The 23,371-nt window shown below is 35.0% G+C and overlaps 1 protein-coding gene across 1 annotated transcript; it reads right to left on the minus strand.

Moving 5' to 3' along the window:
• Window positions 1-4,105: 4,105 nt before the first annotated feature.
• On the minus strand, window positions 4,106-23,334 carry LOC139902286 (uncharacterized). Its single transcript, XM_071884929.1, has 6 exons — window positions 23,249-23,334; window positions 9,583-9,646; window positions 5,529-5,644; window positions 5,330-5,411; window positions 4,790-5,236; window positions 4,106-4,702 (listed from the first exon to the last, which is right to left on the minus strand). The coding sequence occupies exons 1-6, from the start codon at window positions 23,332-23,334 to the stop codon at window positions 4,106-4,108; spliced, it is 1,392 nt and encodes a 463-aa protein (XP_071741030.1).
• Window positions 23,335-23,371: the final 37 nt, after the last annotated feature.

A 23,371-nucleotide genomic window follows, 5' to 3' on the forward strand; every position in this document is an offset into this window, starting at 1 on the left:
ACGTTTATCTTCAACTCTAACTTCGTTTTGGCTATGTCTTCAATAAAATCAACAATAATGAGCCAACGAACCATATCTTGACACTTTCTTCATTTTGAACTCAAATAACTCGATATCTTAATCAAAGTCTTCAAAATACCAGCAAATGGAACAAGATAACATCCAAAATATATGTATGAAAATGGCGTTATCACCACCACTCCAAAATTCCTTTCCATCATTGAAAAATGACCTAGAAGCTATGGTTACTACCGTTTTCACATTAGTAGCAAGGATTTGAGTCTTTATCAAGCCTATGATGATGGGTGCAACATGACTGGCTATGAGTGAATTCATTTTCTTAGATCTATAGCGAACCCTAAACACTTATGTAATTTGAGTGACCCGTCAAAGCTAGCCTAAGTCATGTAATCTCCTCGCATGCTTGCAGAGATAGTTTCAACCCTAACATAGATAACTCACCATATTTTTTCTCTCTTATAATAAAAAGCAAACCGCTTAGGCTATTAGAAAAGAAACTCCGAAAAGATTTCTTAAGGTAAAAATTAGAGTTTGCTTGAGGACAAGCAAAGTCTAAGTGTGGGATATTTGATATCGGCTAAAAAGTCACGTTTTCACCCCGGTATTAAGTCCCAAAACCAAGAAAGTTCCAAACTTTATTGGCAAAATACCCGCTTCATCGGTTAGAATTGAAGATCAAGTAATTATGAAGACGGCGCAAAAAGAATCAAGAGAATCGGAACTAAAACCAAGATTCTAGAGCGAAAACGGTGAACGACAAGAAATCAAGTTACGATCCAGCGAATCAACAAGCTAAACGGCCTGCCAAACGGCCTGCCAAACGGCTTGCTAGTATGGCAAACGGCCTGCCATATGCCCAGCTTAAACGGCCAAAGAAAACGGGCTGGTCTGGCAAACGGCCCCTGCAAACAGCCTGCCAAACGGCTTGCCAGCCGTTTGCAGGAAAATTTCAAGCTTATTTAAAGGGTCTTTGTCATTCATTCTAGCACACATTTCAATTCACTTCTTTCTCTCTCTTGTACAATATTAGTCATACTTTCAAGGTCTTCGACTCCGTGCGGGAAATCTAGTACCCGGAGAAGAACGCCGAAGATTGTATTAGGAGCGGTCTGGAGTTTGAAGTTGTCACTTTTGTATTCGGAACTCGTTTAATCTACTGGTACTTATATCCTTTATCTTTATATAATTTCTTCTATCATTATGTCTTGCGATGTTGTTGCCATGATTAGCGAGTAGTTATCTTTAGTGTATGCTATGATGTAATCAGTTTTAATGTCGAAATAATATTATGGTTTACGTATGTTGTCGAGATGCTTTCCGATTATGCTTTAAACTCAATCACTTTTCCAACTAATAGAACGTAATTATCGGCTCTGCTATTCAGAGTACACTATCTGTGTCACCCCTTGGTAAGAGAAGTCTATCAGATACAACTTAAAATCGACTGAGGCACACCGGTTGTAGTAAGTCTATTAAGCTTTGGATTCCGATTGAGGACTCTTTCGTAGTGAAATATCTAACTAGAACCTTATTACATTGTCGGTCCCAGACCATGCTAGTGTAGTCACCAAGCATATAAACTTCGTACGTGCATGCTGAAGCACAACGGTTGTTGTAAGCTGTACCTCAGCTAAGTAAGGCCATGGAACCCGGTCAGTGCTGATTAGTACACTGCACCATAACGTGGTCTAAAGCATTTCACTCCGCTTGAGGGATTGTTGGTTAATTAAGGAACTGTTTGTTTAAACACATAAAGGATTGGATCGTTAGGATAACCGAACGTGTTCATGGAAGTCACTAGACTTGGCCATGGTGTTCTTTATGGTTGAACTCTTTTAAGGGCCTAACTACCTTTTAAACCCAATCGTTAACGAAAGTATTGAAACACATCACGTCTCCCGGATATGATAAACCCTGTATTCTGTTATGCTTAAGAAAGTTTAGACCTTTGTGGAATGTTAATACGTCACCCAATCGAATGCTCAATTGGATGAGCCATATGAACGTGTATGCATGTAGTCAGACTGCACGGGCGTCGGGGGTAAGGGACGTTGTTGTCTATTCAGAATCTTCAAGCCTATCGCATTACCCAGTGACATTTTTTACGACAGGGGCGTTTAGGACCAGTGTAATGAATATAAGGTCCCTACCTTTTCATGAGCTAGCATTCCATAATCCCGGCAGAATAACTGATGAACTCATAGTATGCACTTGCTTTAACCTTATCTGAATTACGAATTTTATTGCATTTACTTTATCTGTCTTATAAACTAGAAAAACCCAAAAATTAGGTAACCACTACTCCTCTTTAAAATTATCATAGGATTTAAATATAGGTTCGATTCTACTGATATCTTAAAAATACGACCCTAGGTCATACTTCCCTTACTCATAATAAGGAGTAGTACGATTTAGGCCCCGCTAAATATAAATTTAAAACAGTACCCCCTCTTGGTGACTGATTCTGACGTGTTGCGACCTAACGACACCGCACAAATAAAACCGTCCGTTTCGGTCATATCAGTCCATCGCACACGATCACTCACCTTTGCATCTTTATTTTTGTCCAGTTCGAACAGCCTTTTAAACTTCTGTTGTAAACCTTCATCCGCGAACCACTGGTCTTTCCAGAATGACGAAACTGGACTATCACCTACTGCCATCTTGAACTAATTTGGAAATGGAATACTGACATCAGAAAGGTAGTTTCATGCATTCACAATTGAACTCCATGTACTGGAGAAATTAATATTAGAAAGGGGCCTGTTTTGGGTAAGCCCACCCGAAGGCCCATACAAGCTAATGATAATTTTGGCCCATAACCAACTAGGTTCATTATGCAACCTCCACCACCATTTGCAAAGTAGAGCTAGATTATTACACTTCAGAGAACCGATATTAAGTCCTCCTTCCGTGTAAGGTAACATAATTTTTTCCCATTTAACCCAATGTATTTTTTCCCCATCCCGGAAATACCCCAAAAGAACTCACACCTCACTCTCTCTAATTCATTTATCACACAAAGTGGGGCACGAAATAACGAAAAGTAATACAATGGAAGACTCGAGAGGACCGATTTGATAAGCGTTACCCGACCACCGAAAGAGACCGTTTTTGGTTTCCAATCCGAAAGTTTGGATTTGAACTTTTCAATTACTACCTTCCAATCCTTTAATTTACTCATTTTGGATCCAATTGGCAATCCAAGATATTTAAAAGGAAAGCTCCCAATGCTACACCCAAAACTATTAGCGAAAAGATTGATTTCGTTTGTGTCAACCCCCATTCCAAAGATACTACTCTTACTCATATTTATTTTAAGGCCCGAAGTTAACTCGAAACATTTTAATAGATTTATAAGGCTTTTGAGATTATCGTGTTCCCATTCACCAAAAAAGATGGTGTCCCGCATATTGTAAATGCGAAACCACCACTCTATCATTCCCTACCTCCACGCCTTTAAAAAGATTCTTTTCTACCGCTGATTTTGCTAACACGTTTAAACCTTCGACCGCCACTATAAAAAGAAAAGGCGAAAGAGGGTCGCCTTGCCTAACCCCTCTCCCCATATTAAATTTGGTTATGGGAGAACCATTGACTAAAATAGAAATGGAGGCCGATTCGAGACAAGCGTATATCCACTTGCACCATTTTCCCCCGAAACCCATACACTTCATAATCTCCATCAAATATTCCCAATCTTGGCTATCAAACGCCTTTTCAAAATCCACTTTAAAAATTAGACCTTTATGTTTCGATCGTTTCATAAAGTGCACCGTCTCGTTCGCTACTAATACACCATCTAGAATATATCTACCTTTTATGAACGCGCTTTGTTCGACACCCACAATATTTGGAACCACCTTGCGTAACCTATTTGATAAAGCTTTCGACAATATTTTATAGACACCACCAATAAGACTAATGGGTCTATAATCATTTAGGACTAATAGATCTTTTAATTTTGGGATCAAGGAGATGAAACACGCGTTACAACCTTTTGATATTTCTCCTTTCTCCCAAAACCAATGCAATGCACACATGAGGTCGTTTTTAATGAGATCCCAATACTTCTTGAAAAAATTCATGTTAAAACCATCGGGTCCAGGTGCTTGTTTCCATCACAATCTTTTAATGCCTCTAAGATTTCACTCTCACTAAGCCGCTCCTCTAAACTTTTCGCCTCCACTTCTGAAATAACCGGATATTGAAAGTTGCACATAGAAGGTCGGTTACCTGATCTCTTTTCAAATCGTATCCGAAAGTGTTCCTTCATTGCCTCCTTTATTTCCATCGCATTCTCATTCCAAATACTGTTAATGATTAAACCCTTGACGTTGTTTTTATTGTAATTACGCTTAATAACCGAATGGAAAAATCTTGAGTTTCCATCTCCTTCAACGATCCACCGATCTCTAGCTTTTTGTTTGAGCATATTAGCTTTTGCTCTTTCCATATCTAACCACAATTTTCTACAATCCATCCATTCTTTTGTCTCTTGATCCGATATGCTTCTGTTTTCGGCCAACAATTCCCAAGTGCATACTTTCTCTTTTAGTTCACTCACCTCCTTATCTATGTTATTGAAATTGGTTTTGCTCCATTCCCTTAGAGCACTTTTGACGTTTTTTAGTTTGTTGCGAAATACACAATCTCTTCTACTCACATGAACTTCCACATTCTAAAGTTTTTTGATCACCTCATCTACTCCATCCACTTTTATCCGTTCATCGAAGATCTTGAAAGGTTTATGCCCAAAATCGATAACTTTATCTCTAATAACAATTGGGCAATGATCCGAGAACTTTCTACCAAGTACTAAAGCCAAAAGATCATTCCAAACATTTAGAAAACTATCGGAGGCTAGAAACCGATCAAGTTTGCTCATTTTCACACCATTGTCACAAATTCTAGTAAACTTTCTACTGCCAAGAGGGACCTCTACTAACCCATTATCGTTTATAAAATCATTAAATTTTTTTGCACGACTTGGAATAAATACACTATTAAATCTTTCATCCTCATCACGTACTTCATTAAAGTCTCCGCATAACAACCAACAACTATCTATATTTCGCATTAGAGAATCTAAAGAATCCCACATACGCATCTTACTTGTATCATCGTGTGGTCCATATACGTTTACTACTATTGTTTCACAATTGTTAGCCTTCCATACGTCCTTGATAGCAATAAAAACTCGCCTTCTACAAAACTATCTACATGAAAATTATCCTCATCCCATAGAATCATAAGACCACCCGCATCTCCTATAGCTTCTTTTTGCACTAGTCTTGCATTGTTAGACCACCATAAAAAAAGACTCCCATTGGTTACTCACTCTACTACTTTTTGTTTCCTGAATCGCAAAAACATCCGGCCTTTCTACCCTACACAAGTTTTTAACCCACCCAAAAGCACCTACTTTCGTAAATCCTCTTATGTTTAAAGACATTATCTTCATGGTTAATAATGATTTCGAATTTGAATCTGAACAGAGAACTTACTGCTTGCCATCGGGCCATTTGAGGCCCAACTTTTTGCCATATTCATACAACTCTTCTTCTCTTCTTTCACTCGATCTGCTACACTCTTTACTACCAATGATACTGTTACTAGTAGACTGTATGTTACGATTTTTGTTTGCATCACTGCTACACTCTTCATTAACTTTAGTAGACTACATTAATCCTTGGTTATTGTTGTGTTGTTTTCTTATGGTGGGTGGAAAATGTTTTTCACAGAATTGAAATGTAAGAAATATATACGAAGGCATTTAATTTGAGTAAAATATATATATATATATATATATATATATATATATATATATATATATATATATATAGTGGTAGGATCAAGAGGGAAGTAACCATTTGGGGAGAAACGGGGGGAAGCAAAAAATTTTTTTTTTTCGTTTTTTGAAATAACTTTGTTCACGAACATTATAGATGAGATGAAAATATGAACATTTAGTAGAGACACTTTGTGATAAATGTTTTTATTTTGGCGGGAAAACGCTCGAAGAAGTAATATATAACAATTATCGTAATTTTCGAGCGTATTTTGAGGTTTTAGATATTGGGGTTTAGATATTAGAGTTTAGATATTAGGGTTTATAGGGTTTATATATTAGGGTTTAGGGTTTAAATTTAGGGTTTAGATTTAGGATTTAGATTGAGTTTTTAACACGAACGGTTTAGAGTTTAGGGTTTAGGGTTTAGGGTTTAGGGTTTGGGGTTTGGTGTTTTGGGTTTATGGAATAAACCCAAAACACCAAACCCTAAACCCTAAACCCTAAACTCTAAATCGGGCTAAATTTTACTTCACAAAACATGAAAAAAAACGTTCATATTCTTCACGAACAATATCATCTTGAATGTTATTTTTGTCGATCGTTTTCCCGCCTAAATAATAACATTCATCACGAAGTGTCTCTTCTAAATGTTCATATTTTCGTGTGATCTTGATGCCGGGAAAAAAAATTCAAAAAAAACGAAAAAAAATAAATTTGCTTCCCCCCGTTTCCCCCCGATTGGTTACTTCCCCATTGATCCTGCCCATATATATATATATATATATATATATATATATATATATATATATATATATATATATATATATATATATATATATATATATATATATATATATATATATATATGTCCTAAATAAGGATTATCCAAACTTAAAAAAAATCAAAAATAAAAAAAAATCTAATATATATATATATATATATATATATATATATATATATATATATATATATATATATATATATATATATATATATATATATATATATATATATATATATATATATGTCCTAAATAAGGATTATCCAAACTTAAAAAAAATCAAAAATAAAAAAAAAATCTAAACCCTCATAATAATGTCATTAAAATAATTAAGTGTATTTAATAAAATAAAGATATTAATATGTTGATTGTATAATATATATAAATATTATGTACAACCTAATAATAAAACACTCTCATGACCATATGTAGAATATTTGAAGTATTATTTACAACCTTATGGTAAAACACCGTCATGACTATATGTACAGTATTTGAAGCATTATTTACAATCTTATGATAAAACACTCTCATGACCATATATATAAAATCTAAAATAAATTGTACAATCTTTTATAAAATACCTCATAAAAACATGTACAAACTTTGAAGCATATTGTACAACCTTTATATAATAATTGTATTTTAATTTTTTTTTAAAAAACTAGTTGTGGAGCCCTCGCTTCGCGCCGGGGACTCCGTTCTGAATGCGAGTTAAAAAAATCTTGATCTATTTTGTAAAAAAGAATTTTTTTTCGACATCTAACATTGAAGGGTTGTTCCTTTTGTGAAAGTTGCTTCTTTTAGCGTTGTTTTTTTTTTCATTTTTTTTTAAAAAAAAGTTAGTTGATTTATTTTGTAAAAAAGAATGTTTTTCAACATCTTTTGGTAGCATTGAAGGGTTGTTCCTTTTATTAAAGTTGCCTCCTTTATCGTTGAGGAAGAAAAGGAAAAAAAAAGTTAGTAGAATTTTTTGGTAAAAAAGAATTTTTTCGACATCTTTTGGTAACATTGAAGGGTTGGTTCTTTTATGAGAGTTGCTTCTTTTATCGTTGGAGACAAAAAAAAGTGAAATGACAAAAATACCCCTGATTACTATTGATGAATAGTGCTACAGAGTTTTTTCGATTAGATATATAGATAATTTCAATAGGCATTTGTTATTACTAATAATTATTATTGAAAATATAAGTACTCAATTTTTAAACAAACTTTATTAATATATTAATATATTATTATTATTATTATTATTATTATTATTATTATTATTATTATTATTATTATTATATTTAAATATGAGTTCTCTTTACGAGATTAATTACGTTACATATGTATGCGAAATACATGTCTCAATAAAGGTTGTAATGTAGATTTTTATGACAAGAAAAATAGTAATTGTGATGAAAATTGAAGGAGGGTGGTAGGAGAATATATATAGTTCATTTATTTTGACCAAGTTAAGTACATTAATATGTTTGTATAAATAATGAGAAGTTTCTTAGTCAGAATTCGTGGTTTCACGGGTCATTAAACTAAATGACTTTAACATTTACATTCACTTAATACTTAAAACATATCATTAAAATGTTGTGTTTAAATAAACCCGTAATTCTACGGATCATTTAACTAGTAATAAGATATTTGCCTTTAAGGTGTTCTATTTTCTTATACACAAACCAAAAACAATAACGTTTTTCTTTTTCCTAAATTTTGTTACTCGCTCAGTCCCAAATTTATTGTCCCAGATAAAAAACAAGCAGTTTTAGGAAATTTCACTAACTTCATTCTCCACCAATAATATATCTTATCTCTCCAGAATAATCTCTTTTGATTGATTGAAAAAGAATCTGAACAATTAATTTAAGATATTCTAAAATGAAATAATGGACAATAAATTTGAGATGGATGGAGAATGTTATTTCTCCCAATAATGGATGTATATATATGTGTCCTTTGAGTAGTCAGTATGGCCTTACAAAACGCACTAAGACCAGCCTTTACATGCGCTTTCCAAAAAGGCCTTCTAAGCACCCCAAACTATCTATGTGGCACCTTGGCCAAAAAAAAAAACGCCCCTTATGGGAACGGTATATTTGGGTGTCGGGCATATTTGCAACGGAACCAAACCAGGACGTTAACTGTATTAAATTATTATTTTTTACCTCTTTTTCACTCAAATATAAATATAACTTTATCTAAAACTTAATTTCCTAATACCATCAAAATGATCATCACCATAATACAACATCAAATGATTGACACTATTGTGCTACCATCATTGTACCCAAACAACCCAAAGCTCTAAAATGCATTCACGTCGCATGCATTGTAACGAGTATTTTAACTGAAAGTTTGGAACAGAGGCGGAGATATGAAATACATGTGAGTGTTTTGTCATCATTAACTGACAAACTACAGTGTATTCGCAATAGCTTTTAGCTATAAATTATATGTAAGCATCTCATTAATTATTTGATAGTATCCCTAAAAATATATATATATATATATATATATATATATATATATATATATATATATATATATATATATATATATATATATATATATATATATATATATATATATATATATATATATATATATGTGTGTGTGTATGTTGCCTTCTTAAATCTTTAATTCTGACTTCGTTTCTTTGGGAGGACAAATAATGTATAAAGACGCAGAAAACCACTAAACATTGCTCATGAATATAGTATTTCAATATACTACTCCGTAAACAAATAGAAGTATTTTAATTTTTTGAGAGGTTTAGAGTTTTGGTTTTATATAATTCAGTAAAACTAATGTCGATTAAGACAAAAAGTGTTGGTTATTAATTAATTATAAAATATGCAATAGTAAGGAATACTATTTAATTATATTTTTTATTCACACACTTTTGACTTTAATAGTTTGAGGAACATGTCAACGATAGCAGCAGTCAAAGATGTAAAAAAAAGTCAAAATCATCAATTGAGGGATCAACCTGTCCATCTGTTGGCACCGGCATTTGACGATACATGCCACGTGGAAGATGCCCTTTCGTATTGCTGCACTCATTTAATTTTATTTTAATACCACAACATAGCAGACACCTAACTTTGTACGTACTCATCGCGTGATCAATCTTCGATCTGTTCTAAAATCGTTTTGAGACCACGTACGTACTCTCGATTGTCATGAGTGGAAGTCCGCCATACACCCTAGCTTTCTTCGGTTATCACTATCGCATCCTTAAGCACGGATACCAGTGACGAAACTTGAATCCAGGTAGAGATGAAGCGAGTGTAAAATTTAATAAATTTTTCATTGTCAGCAGGAGTAAACACTAAAAAAACCCTTATTTTTTAGTAAAATTTTCAAATTTTTAGTGTAAATTATTATTCTCGTTTAATCAAGGTGGGACGAATACCCCTCGGGAGTACACTATATTCAGCCATTGGTTATGACTCCACCATACACAATCAAAGCAAAATTTTAGACCATTATACTCTTCGTTACCTTTGCTTAATGAATGAATTATCTAAGGTTGAATAGGTTAAAATGGTCTACAAATTTAATTTAATTGTGTATGGACAAAAAGTGATTGTGTATAAATCATTGTCCTTTAAATAATGAGTTAAGTATGACTTAGTTATAACTAGTTGTGAACCCTCGCTTCGAGACGGGGGTTCGGTTTTCAATGTATTTTATTGTGATTAGTTTGTAAAATTATTTCGTGGCAAACGATGATGTCATTGAAGAGCAACTCTAGTCGAACTAAAAGCTATAACCCATCAAAGATTTAATTGTTATTTTAAATTAATAATATACGTGCATCTCCGCGTTTCGCTATGGAATTGTTGACGTTAAAAAATTTAAAGCAATTAAGTCGTTATTTTGTGGAGAAAAATATAAAGGAAACCAAAAAATAAAAAATAAAAAAAAAATTGTTATAACGGGTAGAGAAAAATATAAAGGAAAAAAAAAAGCTACAGTAAACGAACCGGAAAAAAAATTGCTACGGTACCATTGCTATAGTGATTCCGTTGCTACAGTAATTCGTTGCTACAGTGATTTCCTTGCTACAGTAAAAAAATAGGTAAAAAGACGAAACTGCCCCTGGTATTATTCATCATTTTTGTCTAATAGTTAATATGGTAATGTCTAATACTGACGACGGAAGCGTTCGTTAAGAAATTAACGTGATGCATATTAACAATGGAGAAATAACCTTTGTTATCTTTAGGACCAACGACATAACATTTTTAAATATTAGGTCATCGATATTAAAAAGAAATATTTTAAGTCTATGCATGAAACTTTGTACAAACATTAAGAACCAATAACGTAATTTTGTAAGAAAAGTCTAGTTATCATTTGTTATATATTTTTACGATAATTTTTTTTATTATTTTTATATGAAAGCAATGTGACACTTTAATTAGAAATATACTTGCAAATTAAAAGTTCTCAAAATACATGTAACAAAATCACTTATCTAAACGGATTGGTTCTTGTGGAAAAGGAACAAAAAGTTTAGAAAAGTCGTGACATTTGATGTTACACCTCTTGATCTCTTTTAAAGGTTTGAATAAAAAATAAGTACTAAAGAATGGTAGACCAAAAAGGTGGCAATGAATTAACCTTTTAATCAAATCATATTACGGCACCCATGACATATATACCACCATAAGTTAACTTTTGACAAATATAAACAACTAGGTACTCAGGTTACGACGGGTTTATAAGTCGTCGATAGTTTGCGTTTAAGTTGATATTATGTTAAAGCCTTAACATTGAGTCTGATGCTGACATACGCATCAATAATTTAAACTTTTATATTTATTTACATAAATCGCTAGCTATAAAAGTAGTTGTTTTTTTTTTTGAACGGCGATTTTTTGACATTAGTAGATCATTTATTTCAACGACCCTCATTATTTATTTCAAAGTAGTTGTTACGGTAAATGATCTTTGTCCTTACTTTAAACACTTTACAAAACGTACATCGACTATTGATAAAAACAATTTAATAAAATTAAAAATACAATATATATTTAAATAATAATAATAGTAATAGTTATTAAAAAGTGAAAAAATATGTGCTTAATTTGTAATAAGTGAAAAAGTTAAATAATATTTCCTCCGTCCCAAAATTACTATCGCGTATTGACTTTGAGTCTTCATTTACAACTTTGACTTTAAATATTTTGGTTTGTGCTATATGTTATTTAATGAAAGTATACCAATGAAAACATATTTTAAAACTAAATCCATTCATATAACTTTCACCGATTATTAAATAACACAATTAAAAATGTTTTAAGTCAGAATTTAAAGAGAAAGACTTCGAAAGACAAATGAAACACTAATTATGGGACGAGGGAATACTAATTATGGGTTAATTTGTAATAAGTGAAAGTTTTGTAGTTGATATGTAAGAAATGAGAAAAGTAGTTGTTGATAATTTGTAATAAGTGAAAGTTTTGTAGTTGATATATAAGAAATGAGAAAAGTAGTTGTTGATAATTTGTAATAAGTGAAAGTTTTGTGGTTGATTTGTAAGAAGTAAGAAAATTAATTATTGATTTGTAAGAAGTAAGAAAGTTATAGTAAAAATTTTGCAATTAATTTATAAGATGTAAAAAAGTTAGTGATTAATTTGTAAAAAGCAAGAAAATCACTATTCTTAATTTTTTTTTTTGTTTTAAAAGAGGGATTAATTATTTGATTTATTTGTGACTCATGTCGAAACAAGCTAGTTTAGTTTGAAGTGATAATTTTTTTTGTAAAAATAACGAATACTATACATAACGGGACCTTCATCGAATAAAGAAGATTCTAAACCAATACAGACGACCATAAACCAGGTCGACTTGAAACAAGAAATCATCACAACTCGACAATATCTCCAACCGAGCTAAACCACTACAAACACTAAAACAAACACTGCCAAGATCACAACGGATAATCTACCGACACCGATGCAAATAAAACGAATACAAGAAACACACACTAAACCTACCAAACCGACATAACAGAAAGTGTATAAACAACCAACGTATGAAGTACTTTTACCGTTTCTCTCATGGGGACGATTTGTGATTCCGTCAACTATAACATAGTGGACATTTTTTTTTCTTCTACGAGTTTTGATATTGTACGACTCGATGTTGTTGGAAGAAGAGTTACCAATTAATTTCCCAGGGACACACGAAGGATGGAAAGCTTAATCCTCATACTTTTGAAAGAATCCTTTCTTTCCACAAACCGAGGGATGACAATCTTGAGCTTCCATAGAAAACTTATGAATCACATCACTATAATGTAACGACCCAACCCGTTAAAAATCACGAAACATTTATTTAAAAAAAAAAAAAAAAAAACAAACATGGCTGACTGCACTTAGGCGCGGCGCGCCTTCCTTGGCCGCGGCGCGGCTCGCCAGGATTGCTGAAGGTCAGTCCATGCCAAATAAACTGTTAACGAAATACACTGATCCGCGCAGCGCGCCCTTTAGGGCTGCGGCGCGGCTCACTCCAGGGGCTGATTCTGACTTAACAAAATGCACAAGTCCCCAAAATTCTGCGATATTCGACAACCCTCAAGTCAAAAGGCTTTCCGCCACACAACTAGATAAAGTTTACAAGTTTTAAGGACTCCAAACAAGTATTGACCACCGGGCTTCATTCGCCCATTTACAACCCAAAATATAAGTTTCGACCGACGAGTTTAAATACCAAACAAACACGAGCATGGTGTTTGGGGCTAAACTACCCAAACCTAGGTCGAACATCAAAAGCAACACACTAGCTTAATCATTAAGGAGCCTGCTAGTCTAAACGAATACCCTTGCCTTAATCCACGCCGGAGCTTGCAATCACTTACACAATTACCGCATACATGCTAGCAATATAATTAGCATACCAATCGCAAGGTATAACGCTAAATATCCGATAACACAAGCTAGCACAGCAAAAGCATATAACACAAACAACAAAATATGCTACACTACAACACGCAACCATGGTTAACCAATCGTACAAAGGAATGGTGCTCGCGAAAGGCCATCGGAGTTCACAACATCCATTAGTGTACTTAACACCGCGTATCACTAACCCCTGGGTGGCATCTTAACACCACGATACTTCACCCCCGGGTGGCATCTTAACACCTCGGTGCTTTACCCCCGGGTAGCATCTTAACACCTCGATGCTTCACCCAAAATATTTCTTAGAGTGGCATCTTAACACCTCGATGCTTCACTCCATAATTCTCGGAGTTGTGTCTTAGCACCTCGACACTTCACTCGTCACGTGAAACGTGGTGTCTTAGCACTTCGACACTTCACATCTCACACTACGTAAATAAATACATTATATACATACACATATAATAAATCCACTCACCTTGTATCCAAAACGAAGGTAACCATCAATCTCTTTAATCGTCAATGGAATCACCACCACAACTAAAACGTAGCTGGTGACTAGATGAACAACTTTAAAACTCGAGATTTGACCTGAATCGAGCTTCTTCCTCCTTGATTTGAGCGTTCTTACACTAGAGCACACACACACACTCTCTCTCTCTAAAATTGAAGTGGAAAGGATAAGGTTGGTGAAAGAGGAGTAAATGAAACTCCTAAACTGATCTTGAGGCCTTAAATTCGTCCATATGTGAAAAATACCAAAATGCCCCTCATTTAATTAAATAAAACAAGGGATTTCCACCAGACACTAGCCGCGTCGCGCCCTAAATTGAAGCCGCCAGCTTAAAATAAATATACAAATGTACATTTTGAAACTTGGGTCTTACAACTCTCCCCCACTTGAATCGGATTTCGTCCCCGTAATCCAAGCCGCGTACAAGCAGGAAGATACACCAAAACAAACTCTTCAGATTCCCATGTGAACTCGGAACCCTTTCGATGATGCCATTGGACTTTAAAAGTCCTCACCTCTTTGTTACGCAACATTTTAACCTTTTCGTCAAGAATAGCAATCGGTTCCTCGACATATTCTAACTTGTTGTTCAAGGAAATCTCGTCCAATGGTATCCACGTCGAGTCATCCGCAAGACACTTATGGAGATGGGAAACATGGAATGTGTTATGAATTCCCGCAAGCTCTTCGGGTAACTCTAGTCTATAAGCAACTTCACCGACGCGATCTAAGATTTTGAAAGGACCAATAAATCAAGGAGCTAACTTTCCCCGCTTTCAAAACCGTATAATACCCTTCCATGGCGAAACCTTAAGCATCACCATGTCACCTTCTTGGAACTCAATAGGTCACCTCCACTTATCGACATAAGATTTTTGTCTATCTTGCACCGCCTTAAGTCAAGCCCGAATCATCTCAATCTTACTATTCGTCTCTAAGACTAAATCGGTACTTCCGATTTCTATTTGTCCCACTTCGCCCCAACAAATAGGAGTTCGACACCTTCGCCCATAAAGAATCTCATACGGTGGCATTCCAATACTAGCATGATAACTATTGTTATACGAGAATTCAACCAAAGGCAAGTGTTCATCCCAACTACCACCGAAATCAATAACACACGCCCGTAGCATATCCTCCAACGTTTGATTCATATGCTCGGTTTGACCGTCCGTTTGAGGATGATACTCCGTGCTCATCTTCAACTGCGTACCCATATCTTCATGAAACCTATTCCAAAATCGAGATGTGAAACGAGCATCTCGGTCCGAAACAATAGATATAGGAACTCCATGTCTCGATATCACCTCCTTGATAAATAACTTGGATAAGGTCTCTGACGATATCGTAACATACAATACGGCTTTTGGTGTTCGGCCTTAACTTGCAAACACGTAACGCATTGTTCAACATACTTAACCAAATCACGTTTCATGTCGGGCCACCAATACTCTTTCTTCAAATCAAGATACATCTTTGTCGCACCCGGATGAATGAAATACTTTGACTTATGTGCTTCATCGAGTAGCACTTTTCGGTAGTCGCCCATCTTAGGCACCCACACTCGTCCTTGAAAGGACAACAAAGCATGCGGGCCTAAGGTAATAGACTCCGTTTGCCCCATGATTCGTTCTTCATGCTTGTTGTTAACAAAAGCTTCAATTTGTATCTCACCAAGCTTTACAAGAAAATAATTAGTAATGGTCATGCGTAACGATCCTACTCGTATCGCCGGATGTTTACTCTTTCGACTTAACGCATCCGCGACCACATTCGCCTTAATTGGATGGTAAAGTATCTCACAATCGTAATCCTTTACCACATCGATCCATCTACGTTGAAAATAATTCAAGTCTCGTTGGTCAAAGAGATGTTTCAAACTCTTGTGGTCCGAATAAATCGTACTCTTGACACCATACAAGTAGTGATGCCAAATCTTCAACGCATGAACCACCGTCGCCAATTCGAGATCATGAGTCGGATACCTCTTTTCGTGTTCTTTCAATTTTCGAGAGGCGTACGCGATGAATTTACCTCGTTGCATTAGGACACACCCGAGCCCATTTAATGAGGCATCACAATAAACCGTCATATCTTCAATTCCTTCTGGTAATACCAACACCGGAGCTTGACACAATTTCTCCTTTAACAATTGAAAAGCAATTTCTTGCTAATTTTCCCAATTAAATCTCACGTTCTTTCTTCTCAACTTTGTTAACGAAGAAGCGATTTTAGAAAAGTCTTGGATAAACCGACGATAATAACCGGCCAATCCGAGAAAACTTCGGATTTCCGTTGGTGTAGTCGGTCGTTCCCAACTCTTTACCGTCTCTGTCTTCCCCGGATCTACTTGAATACCTTCTTTATTCACTATATGGCCAAGAAATTGCACTTCCCTTAGCTAAAATTCACACTTTGAGAATTTAGCATACAATTTCTCCTTCCGCAACGTCTTTAACACTTCGCGCAAATGGTGTTCATGTTCCTTCATACTCTTAGAGTAGACAAGTATGTCGTCAATGAACACAATTACTGACTTGTCCAACATATGTTGGCACACTCGGTTCATAAGATCCATGAATGCCGCCGGTGCATTCGTAAGACCGAATGGCATAACTACAAATTTAAAAAGCTCGTAACGAGTTCGAAAGGCCGTTTTCTCAATATCTTCCTCACGGACCCGCATTTGGTGATAGCCGGACCGTAAGTCAATTTTAGAAAAATACGTTGCACCTTGGAGTTGGTCAAAGAAATCGTCAATCCGAGGCAATGGATAACGATTCTTGATCGTCACTTTGTTCAACTCCCAATAATCAATGCACATCCTCATACTCCCAATATGCAACTCTTGGGTTTGATTCAACAACTCTTGCATTTTCGTTAGTGCTAAATGATAAGGAGTTTTAGCAATGGGAGTAGCCCCCGGAACCAACTCGATGCGAAATTCAACTTGTCTTTCCGACGGAACACCCGGTAACTCGTCCGAAAAAACGTCTTCGAATTCATTAACTACCGAAATTTCAAGAATGGATGGTGGCTCTTCACGAGTATCAACTACATGGGCAAGAAAAGCCATGTCACCACTATTAAGGAAATGACGTGCCCGTGCATAAGTGAATAATGGCACAAGTCTCCTACGCCTATCACCATGAATAATTAACTCTCCCCCACTTGGGGTCTTTACACGAATGAACTTCTCATGGCATGCAATATCGGCTCTATAATGGTCGAGCCAATCCATACTAACCACGATATCAAACTCACCCAAAGTCATCGGGAGAAGATCGATTTTAAAGGTTTCAGCTCCAAACACAACATTACAATCTTTACACACATCAATCCCTAGCACTGTCTTACCATCCGCTATTTCGACTTCTATCGGATGACTTAAATTAGCTAGCGGTTTGTTAAGCTTAGGCACAAATCTTGGAGACACAAACGATAAATTAGCACCGCTATCAAATAGTATCCTTGCCGGATTAGACTTAACCACGAAAGTACCTGAGACAACTTCATTGGATTGTTTGGCTTCATCATTAGTCATCAAATAGTTGCGTCCACTAGCTGTACCAGCTGCTTTCTCTAACTTCTTCACTTGATCACCATACAAATGGGGACACTCCGACTTTCGATGTCCTCGCTTTTGACAATTAAAACATGTGAGTTTGTTTGTGGAAGATGGGTTCAGAAAATCACGAGCCATATGACCCTTTTGTCCACAATTGTAGCACGTATAAGAAAAACCCCCAGAAGCACCCTTCTTCACACTATTAACACTTTCGGAACCCTTCTTGTTCTTTTTGTTTGAAAAGTTCGAATGACTTGAACCTTCAAATTTTCTCTTAGAGAAAGAGAAATCACTTCTTTTCGGTACTTCCGGTTCGAAACTCCGAGCCAACTCAAACAACTCTTCAAAAGACTTAGCCATTCCCCGACTAATCTTACCTTTCAACTCATCACTTAAAGTACGGTAGAAATTGAAATGTCCCGTTCTTATTGATTAAAAACGTTCCATATTAATTGATTTCGTTGCGAGGTTTTGACATCTATATGAGATGTTTTTCAAAGACTGCATTCATTTTAAAACAAACCATAACCTTTATTTCATCAATAAAGGTTTAAAAAAACTTTACGTAGATTATCAAATAATGATAATCTAAAATATCCTGTTTACACACGACTATTACATAATGGTTTACAATACAAATATGTTACAATGAAATAAGTTTCTTGAATGCAGTTTTTACACAATATCATACAAGCATGGACTCCAAATCTTGTCCTTATTTAAGTATGCGACAGCGGAAGCTCTTAATAATCACCTGAGAATAAACATGCTTAAAACGTCAACAAAAAAATGTTGGTGAGTTATAGGTTTAACCTATATATATCAAATCGTAACAATAGACCACAAGATTTCATATTTCAATATACATCCCATACATAGAGATAAAAATCATTCATATGGTGAACACCTGGTAACCGACATTAACAAGATGCATATTTAAGAATATCCCCATCATTCCGGGACACCCTTCGGATATGATATAAATTTCGAAGTACTAAAGCATCCGGTACTTTGGATGGGGTTTGTTAGGCCCAATAGATCTATCTTTAGGATTCGCGTCAATTAGGGTGTCTGTTCCCTAATTCTTAGATTACCAGACTTAATAAAAAGGGGCATATTCGATTTCGATAATTCAACCATAGAATGTAGTTTCACGTACTTGTGTCTATTTTGTAAATCATTTATAAAACCTGCATGTATTATCATCCCAAAAATATTAGATTTTAAAAGTGGGACTATAACTCACTTTCACCAAATATCACTTCGTCGAGAATTTGACTTGGCCACGGGTTGATTCACGAACGTATAACAATATATACATATATCAAAATATGATCGAAATATATTCACAATATTTTCTTTATTACGTGTCGATGATTTTTAGTTGTCCAGTTAGCGGTCCGATGTTAGAAGTCCACAATTGATCGTACATGAATAATTTAATATATATATATATCTTGAATCAATCCACGACCCAGTGTATACATATCTCAGTATTGATCACAACTCAAACTATATATATTTTGGAATCAACCTCAACCCTGTATAGCTAACTCCAACATTCACATATAGAGTGTCTATAGTTGTTCCGAAATATATATAGATGTGTCGACATGATAGGTCGAAATATTGTATACGTGTCTATGGTATCTCAAGATTACATAATATACAATACAAGTTGATTAAGTTATGGTTGGAATAGATTTGTTACCAATTTTCTCGTAGCTAAAATTTGTAGTTTTTACCAATTTTTTTTTTGCTCGCCATTTCTTCGTTTCTAATCCGTTTTGAGTGATTTAAGCGGCCACGGTTTCGTATTGAACTTGATATTATGAAAATAAACAGAAAAGGTATAGGTTTATAGTCATAAATACAAGTTACAAGTCATTTTTGAAAGAGGTAGTCATTTCCGTCGAAAGAACGACATCTTGATGACTGTTTTGAAAAACATACTTTCACTTTGAGTTTAACCATGATTTTTGGATATGGTTTCATGTTCATAATAAAAATCATTTTCCCAGAAGTATAGCTTTTAAATCAAATATTTTCATAGTTTTTAATTATCCAAACCAAAACAGCCCCCGGTTGTAACTACGACGGCGTAAATCCGGTTTTATGGTGTTTATCGTGTTTCCGGGTTTTAAATCATTAAGTTAGCATATCATATAGATATAGAACATGTGTATAGTTGATTTTAAAAGTGTAGTTAGAAGGATTAACTTTATTTGCGAACAAGTTTAGAATTAACTAAACTATGTTCTAGTGATTACAAGTTTACCACTTCGACTATGATAGCTTTTCATGTATGAATAAAATGATGTTATGAACATCATTACTACCTTAAGTTCCTTGTATAAACCTACTGTAAAAGAGAAAAATGGATCTAGCTTCAATGGATCCTTGGATTGCTCGAAGTTCTTGAAGCAGAATCATGACACGAAAACAAGTTCAAGTAAGATCATCACTCGAAATAAGATTGTTATAGTTATAGAAATTGAACCAAAGTTTGAATATGAGTATTACCTTATATTAGAAAGATATCTTACTGTAAATAAGAAAGATTTCTTGAGGTTGGATGATCACTCTACAAGATTGGAAGTAAGCTAGCAAACTTGGAAGTATTCTTGATTTTATGAAACTAGAACTTGTAGAATTTATGAAGAACACTTAGAACTTGAAGATAGAACTTGAGAGAGATCAATTAGATGAAGAAAATTGAAGAATGAAAGTGTTTGTAGGTGTTTTTGGTCATTGGTGTATGGATTAGATATAAAGGATATGTAATTTTGTTTTCATGTAAATAAGTCATGAATGATTACTCATATTTTTGTAATTTTATGAGATATTTCATGCTAGTTGCCAAATGATGGTTCCCACATGTGTTAGGTGACTCACATGGTCTGCTAAGAGCTGATCATTAGAGTGTATATACCAATAGTACATACATCTAAAAGCTGTGTATTGTACGAGTACGAATACGGGTGCATACGAGTAGAATTGTTGATGAAACTGAACGAGGATGTAATTATAAGCATTTTTGTTAAGTAGAAGTATTTTGATAAGTGTCTTGAAGTCTTTCAAAAGTGTATGAATACATATTAAAACACTACATGTATATACATTTTAACTGAGTCGTTAAGTCATCGTTAGTCGTTACATGTAAGTGTTGTTTTGAAACCTTTAGGTTAACGATCTTGTTAAATGTTGTTAACCCAATGTTTATAATATCAAATGAGATTTTAAATTATTATATAATCATGATATTATGATGTACGAATATCTCTTAATATGATATATATACATTAAATGTCGTTACAACGATAATCGTTACATATATGTCTCGTTTCAAAATCATTAAGTTAGTAGTGTTTTTTTACATATGTAGTTCATTATTAATATAATTAATGATATGTTTACTTATAATAATATCATGTTAACTATATATATAACCATATATATGTCATCATATAGTTTTTACAAGTTTTAACGTTCGTGAATCACCGGTCAACTTGGGTGGTCAATTGTCTATATGAAACCTATTTCAATTAATCAAGTCTTAACAAGTTTGATTTCTTAACATGTTGGAAACATTTAATCATGTAAATATCAATTTCATTTAATATATAAAAACAGGGAAAAGTTCGAGTCACTACAGTACCTACCCATTAAATAAATTTCGTCCCGAAATTTTAAGCTGTTGAAAGTGTTGACGAATCTTCTGGAAATAGATGCGGGTATTTCTTCTTCATCTGATCTTCACGCTCCCAGGTGAACTCGGGTCCTCTACGAGCATTTCATCGAACCTTAACAATCGGTATCTTGTTTTGTTTAAGTCTCTTAACCTCACGATCCATTATTTCGACGGGTTCTTCAATGAATTGAAGTTTTTCATTGATTTGGATTTCATCCAACGAAATAGTGAGATCTTCTTTAGCAAAACATTTCTTAAAATTCGAGACGTGAAAAGTGTTATGTACATTCGCAAGTTGTTGAGGTAACTCAAGTCGGTAAGCTACTGGTCCGACACGATCAATAATCTTGAATGGTCCAATATACCTTGGATTTAATTTCCCTCGTTTACCAAATCGAACAACACCTTTCCAAGGTGCAACCTTAAGCATGACCATCTCTCTAATTTCAAATTCTATGTCTTTTTTTTTAATGTCGGTGTAGCTCTTTTGTCGACCTTGGGCGGTTTTCAACCGTTGTTGAATTTGGATGATCTTCTCGGTAGTTTCTTGTATTATCTCTGGACCCGTAATCTGTCTATCCCCCACTTCACTCCAACAAATCGGAGACCTGCACTTTCTACCATAAAGTGCTTCAAAGGGCGCCATCTCAATGCTTGAATGATAGCTGTTGTTGTAGGAAAATTCTGCTAACGGTAGATGTCGATCCCAACTGTTTCCGAAATCAATAACACATGTTCGTAGCATGTCTTCAAGCGTTTGTATCGTCCTTTCACTCTGCCCATCAGTTTGTGGATGATATGCAGTACTCATGTCTAGACGAGTTCCTAATGCTTGCTGTAATGTCTGCCAGAATCTTGAAATAAATCTGCCATCCCTATCAGAGATAATAGAGATTGGTATTCCATGTCTGGAGACGACTTCCTTCAAATACAGTCGTGTTAACTTCTCCATCTTGTCATCTTCTCTTATTGGCAGGAAGTGTGCTGAGTTGGTGAGACGATCAACTATTAACCAAATAGTATCATAACAACTTGCAGTCCTTAGCAATTTAGTAATGAAATCCATGGTAATGTTTTCCCATTTCCATTCCGGGATTTCAGGTTATTGTAGTAGACCTGATGGTTTCTGATGTTCAGCTTTGACCTTAGAACACATCAAACATTCTCCTACGTATTTAGCAACATCGGCTTTCATACCCGGCCACCAAAAATGTTTCTTAAGATCCTTGTACATCTTCCCCGTTCCAGGATGTATTGAGTATCTGGTTTTATGAGCTTCTCTAAGTACCATTTCTCTCATATCTCCAAATTTTGGTACCCAAATTCTTTCAGCCCTATACCGGGTTCCGTCTTCTCGAATATTAAGATGCTTCTCCGATCCTTTGGGTATTTCATCCTTTAAATTTCCCTTTTTTAAAACTCCTTGTTGCGCCTCCTTTATTTGAGTAGTAAGGTTAGTGTGAATCATTATATTCATAGATTTTACTCGAATGGGTTCTCTGTCCTTTCTGCTCAAGGCGTCGGCTACCACATTTGCCTTCCCCGGGTGGTAACGAATCTCAAAGTCATAATCATTCAAAAATTCAATCCACCTACGCTGCCTCATATTCAGTTGTTTCTGATTAAATATGTGTTGAAGACTTTTGTGATCATACATTGCTTTTTAAAGAATTCCTTAAAGAATTCCTTTTTAAACTCTTCCTTAAAGAATTCCTTTTTAAACTTTTCCCACGACAAGCTCATACATTGCTCTTCACCATACAACTGAATTTTATCATCCCACCACAACTTAGCCTCTTCACACAATATACTAGAACCATATCTCGTTTTCTTCTCGGGAGGGCATTCACTGGTACGAAAAGCCCCCTCGATGTCGGAGATCCAACATGTACTTTTCACCGGATCTCTCACCCCATTAAACATAGGAGGTTGAGCATTCTTGAAGTTCTTGTAATGGAAGTCTCGCCTTCCATGTCCACCATTACTGTCACCCCCTTCACCATGATGATTAATGTGTATAGCCTCGAATGCCTCTTCGATCGCGGCATTCATTCGTTCGTTGATTAACTCAGTTATTTACTCATCAACG

This window comes from Rutidosis leptorrhynchoides, chromosome 1 (genome assembly GCF_046630445.1).
Source record: "Rutidosis leptorrhynchoides isolate AG116_Rl617_1_P2 chromosome 1, CSIRO_AGI_Rlap_v1, whole genome shotgun sequence".
In the NCBI taxonomy this organism is placed as follows: Eukaryota; Viridiplantae; Streptophyta; class Magnoliopsida; order Asterales; family Asteraceae; genus Rutidosis; species Rutidosis leptorrhynchoides.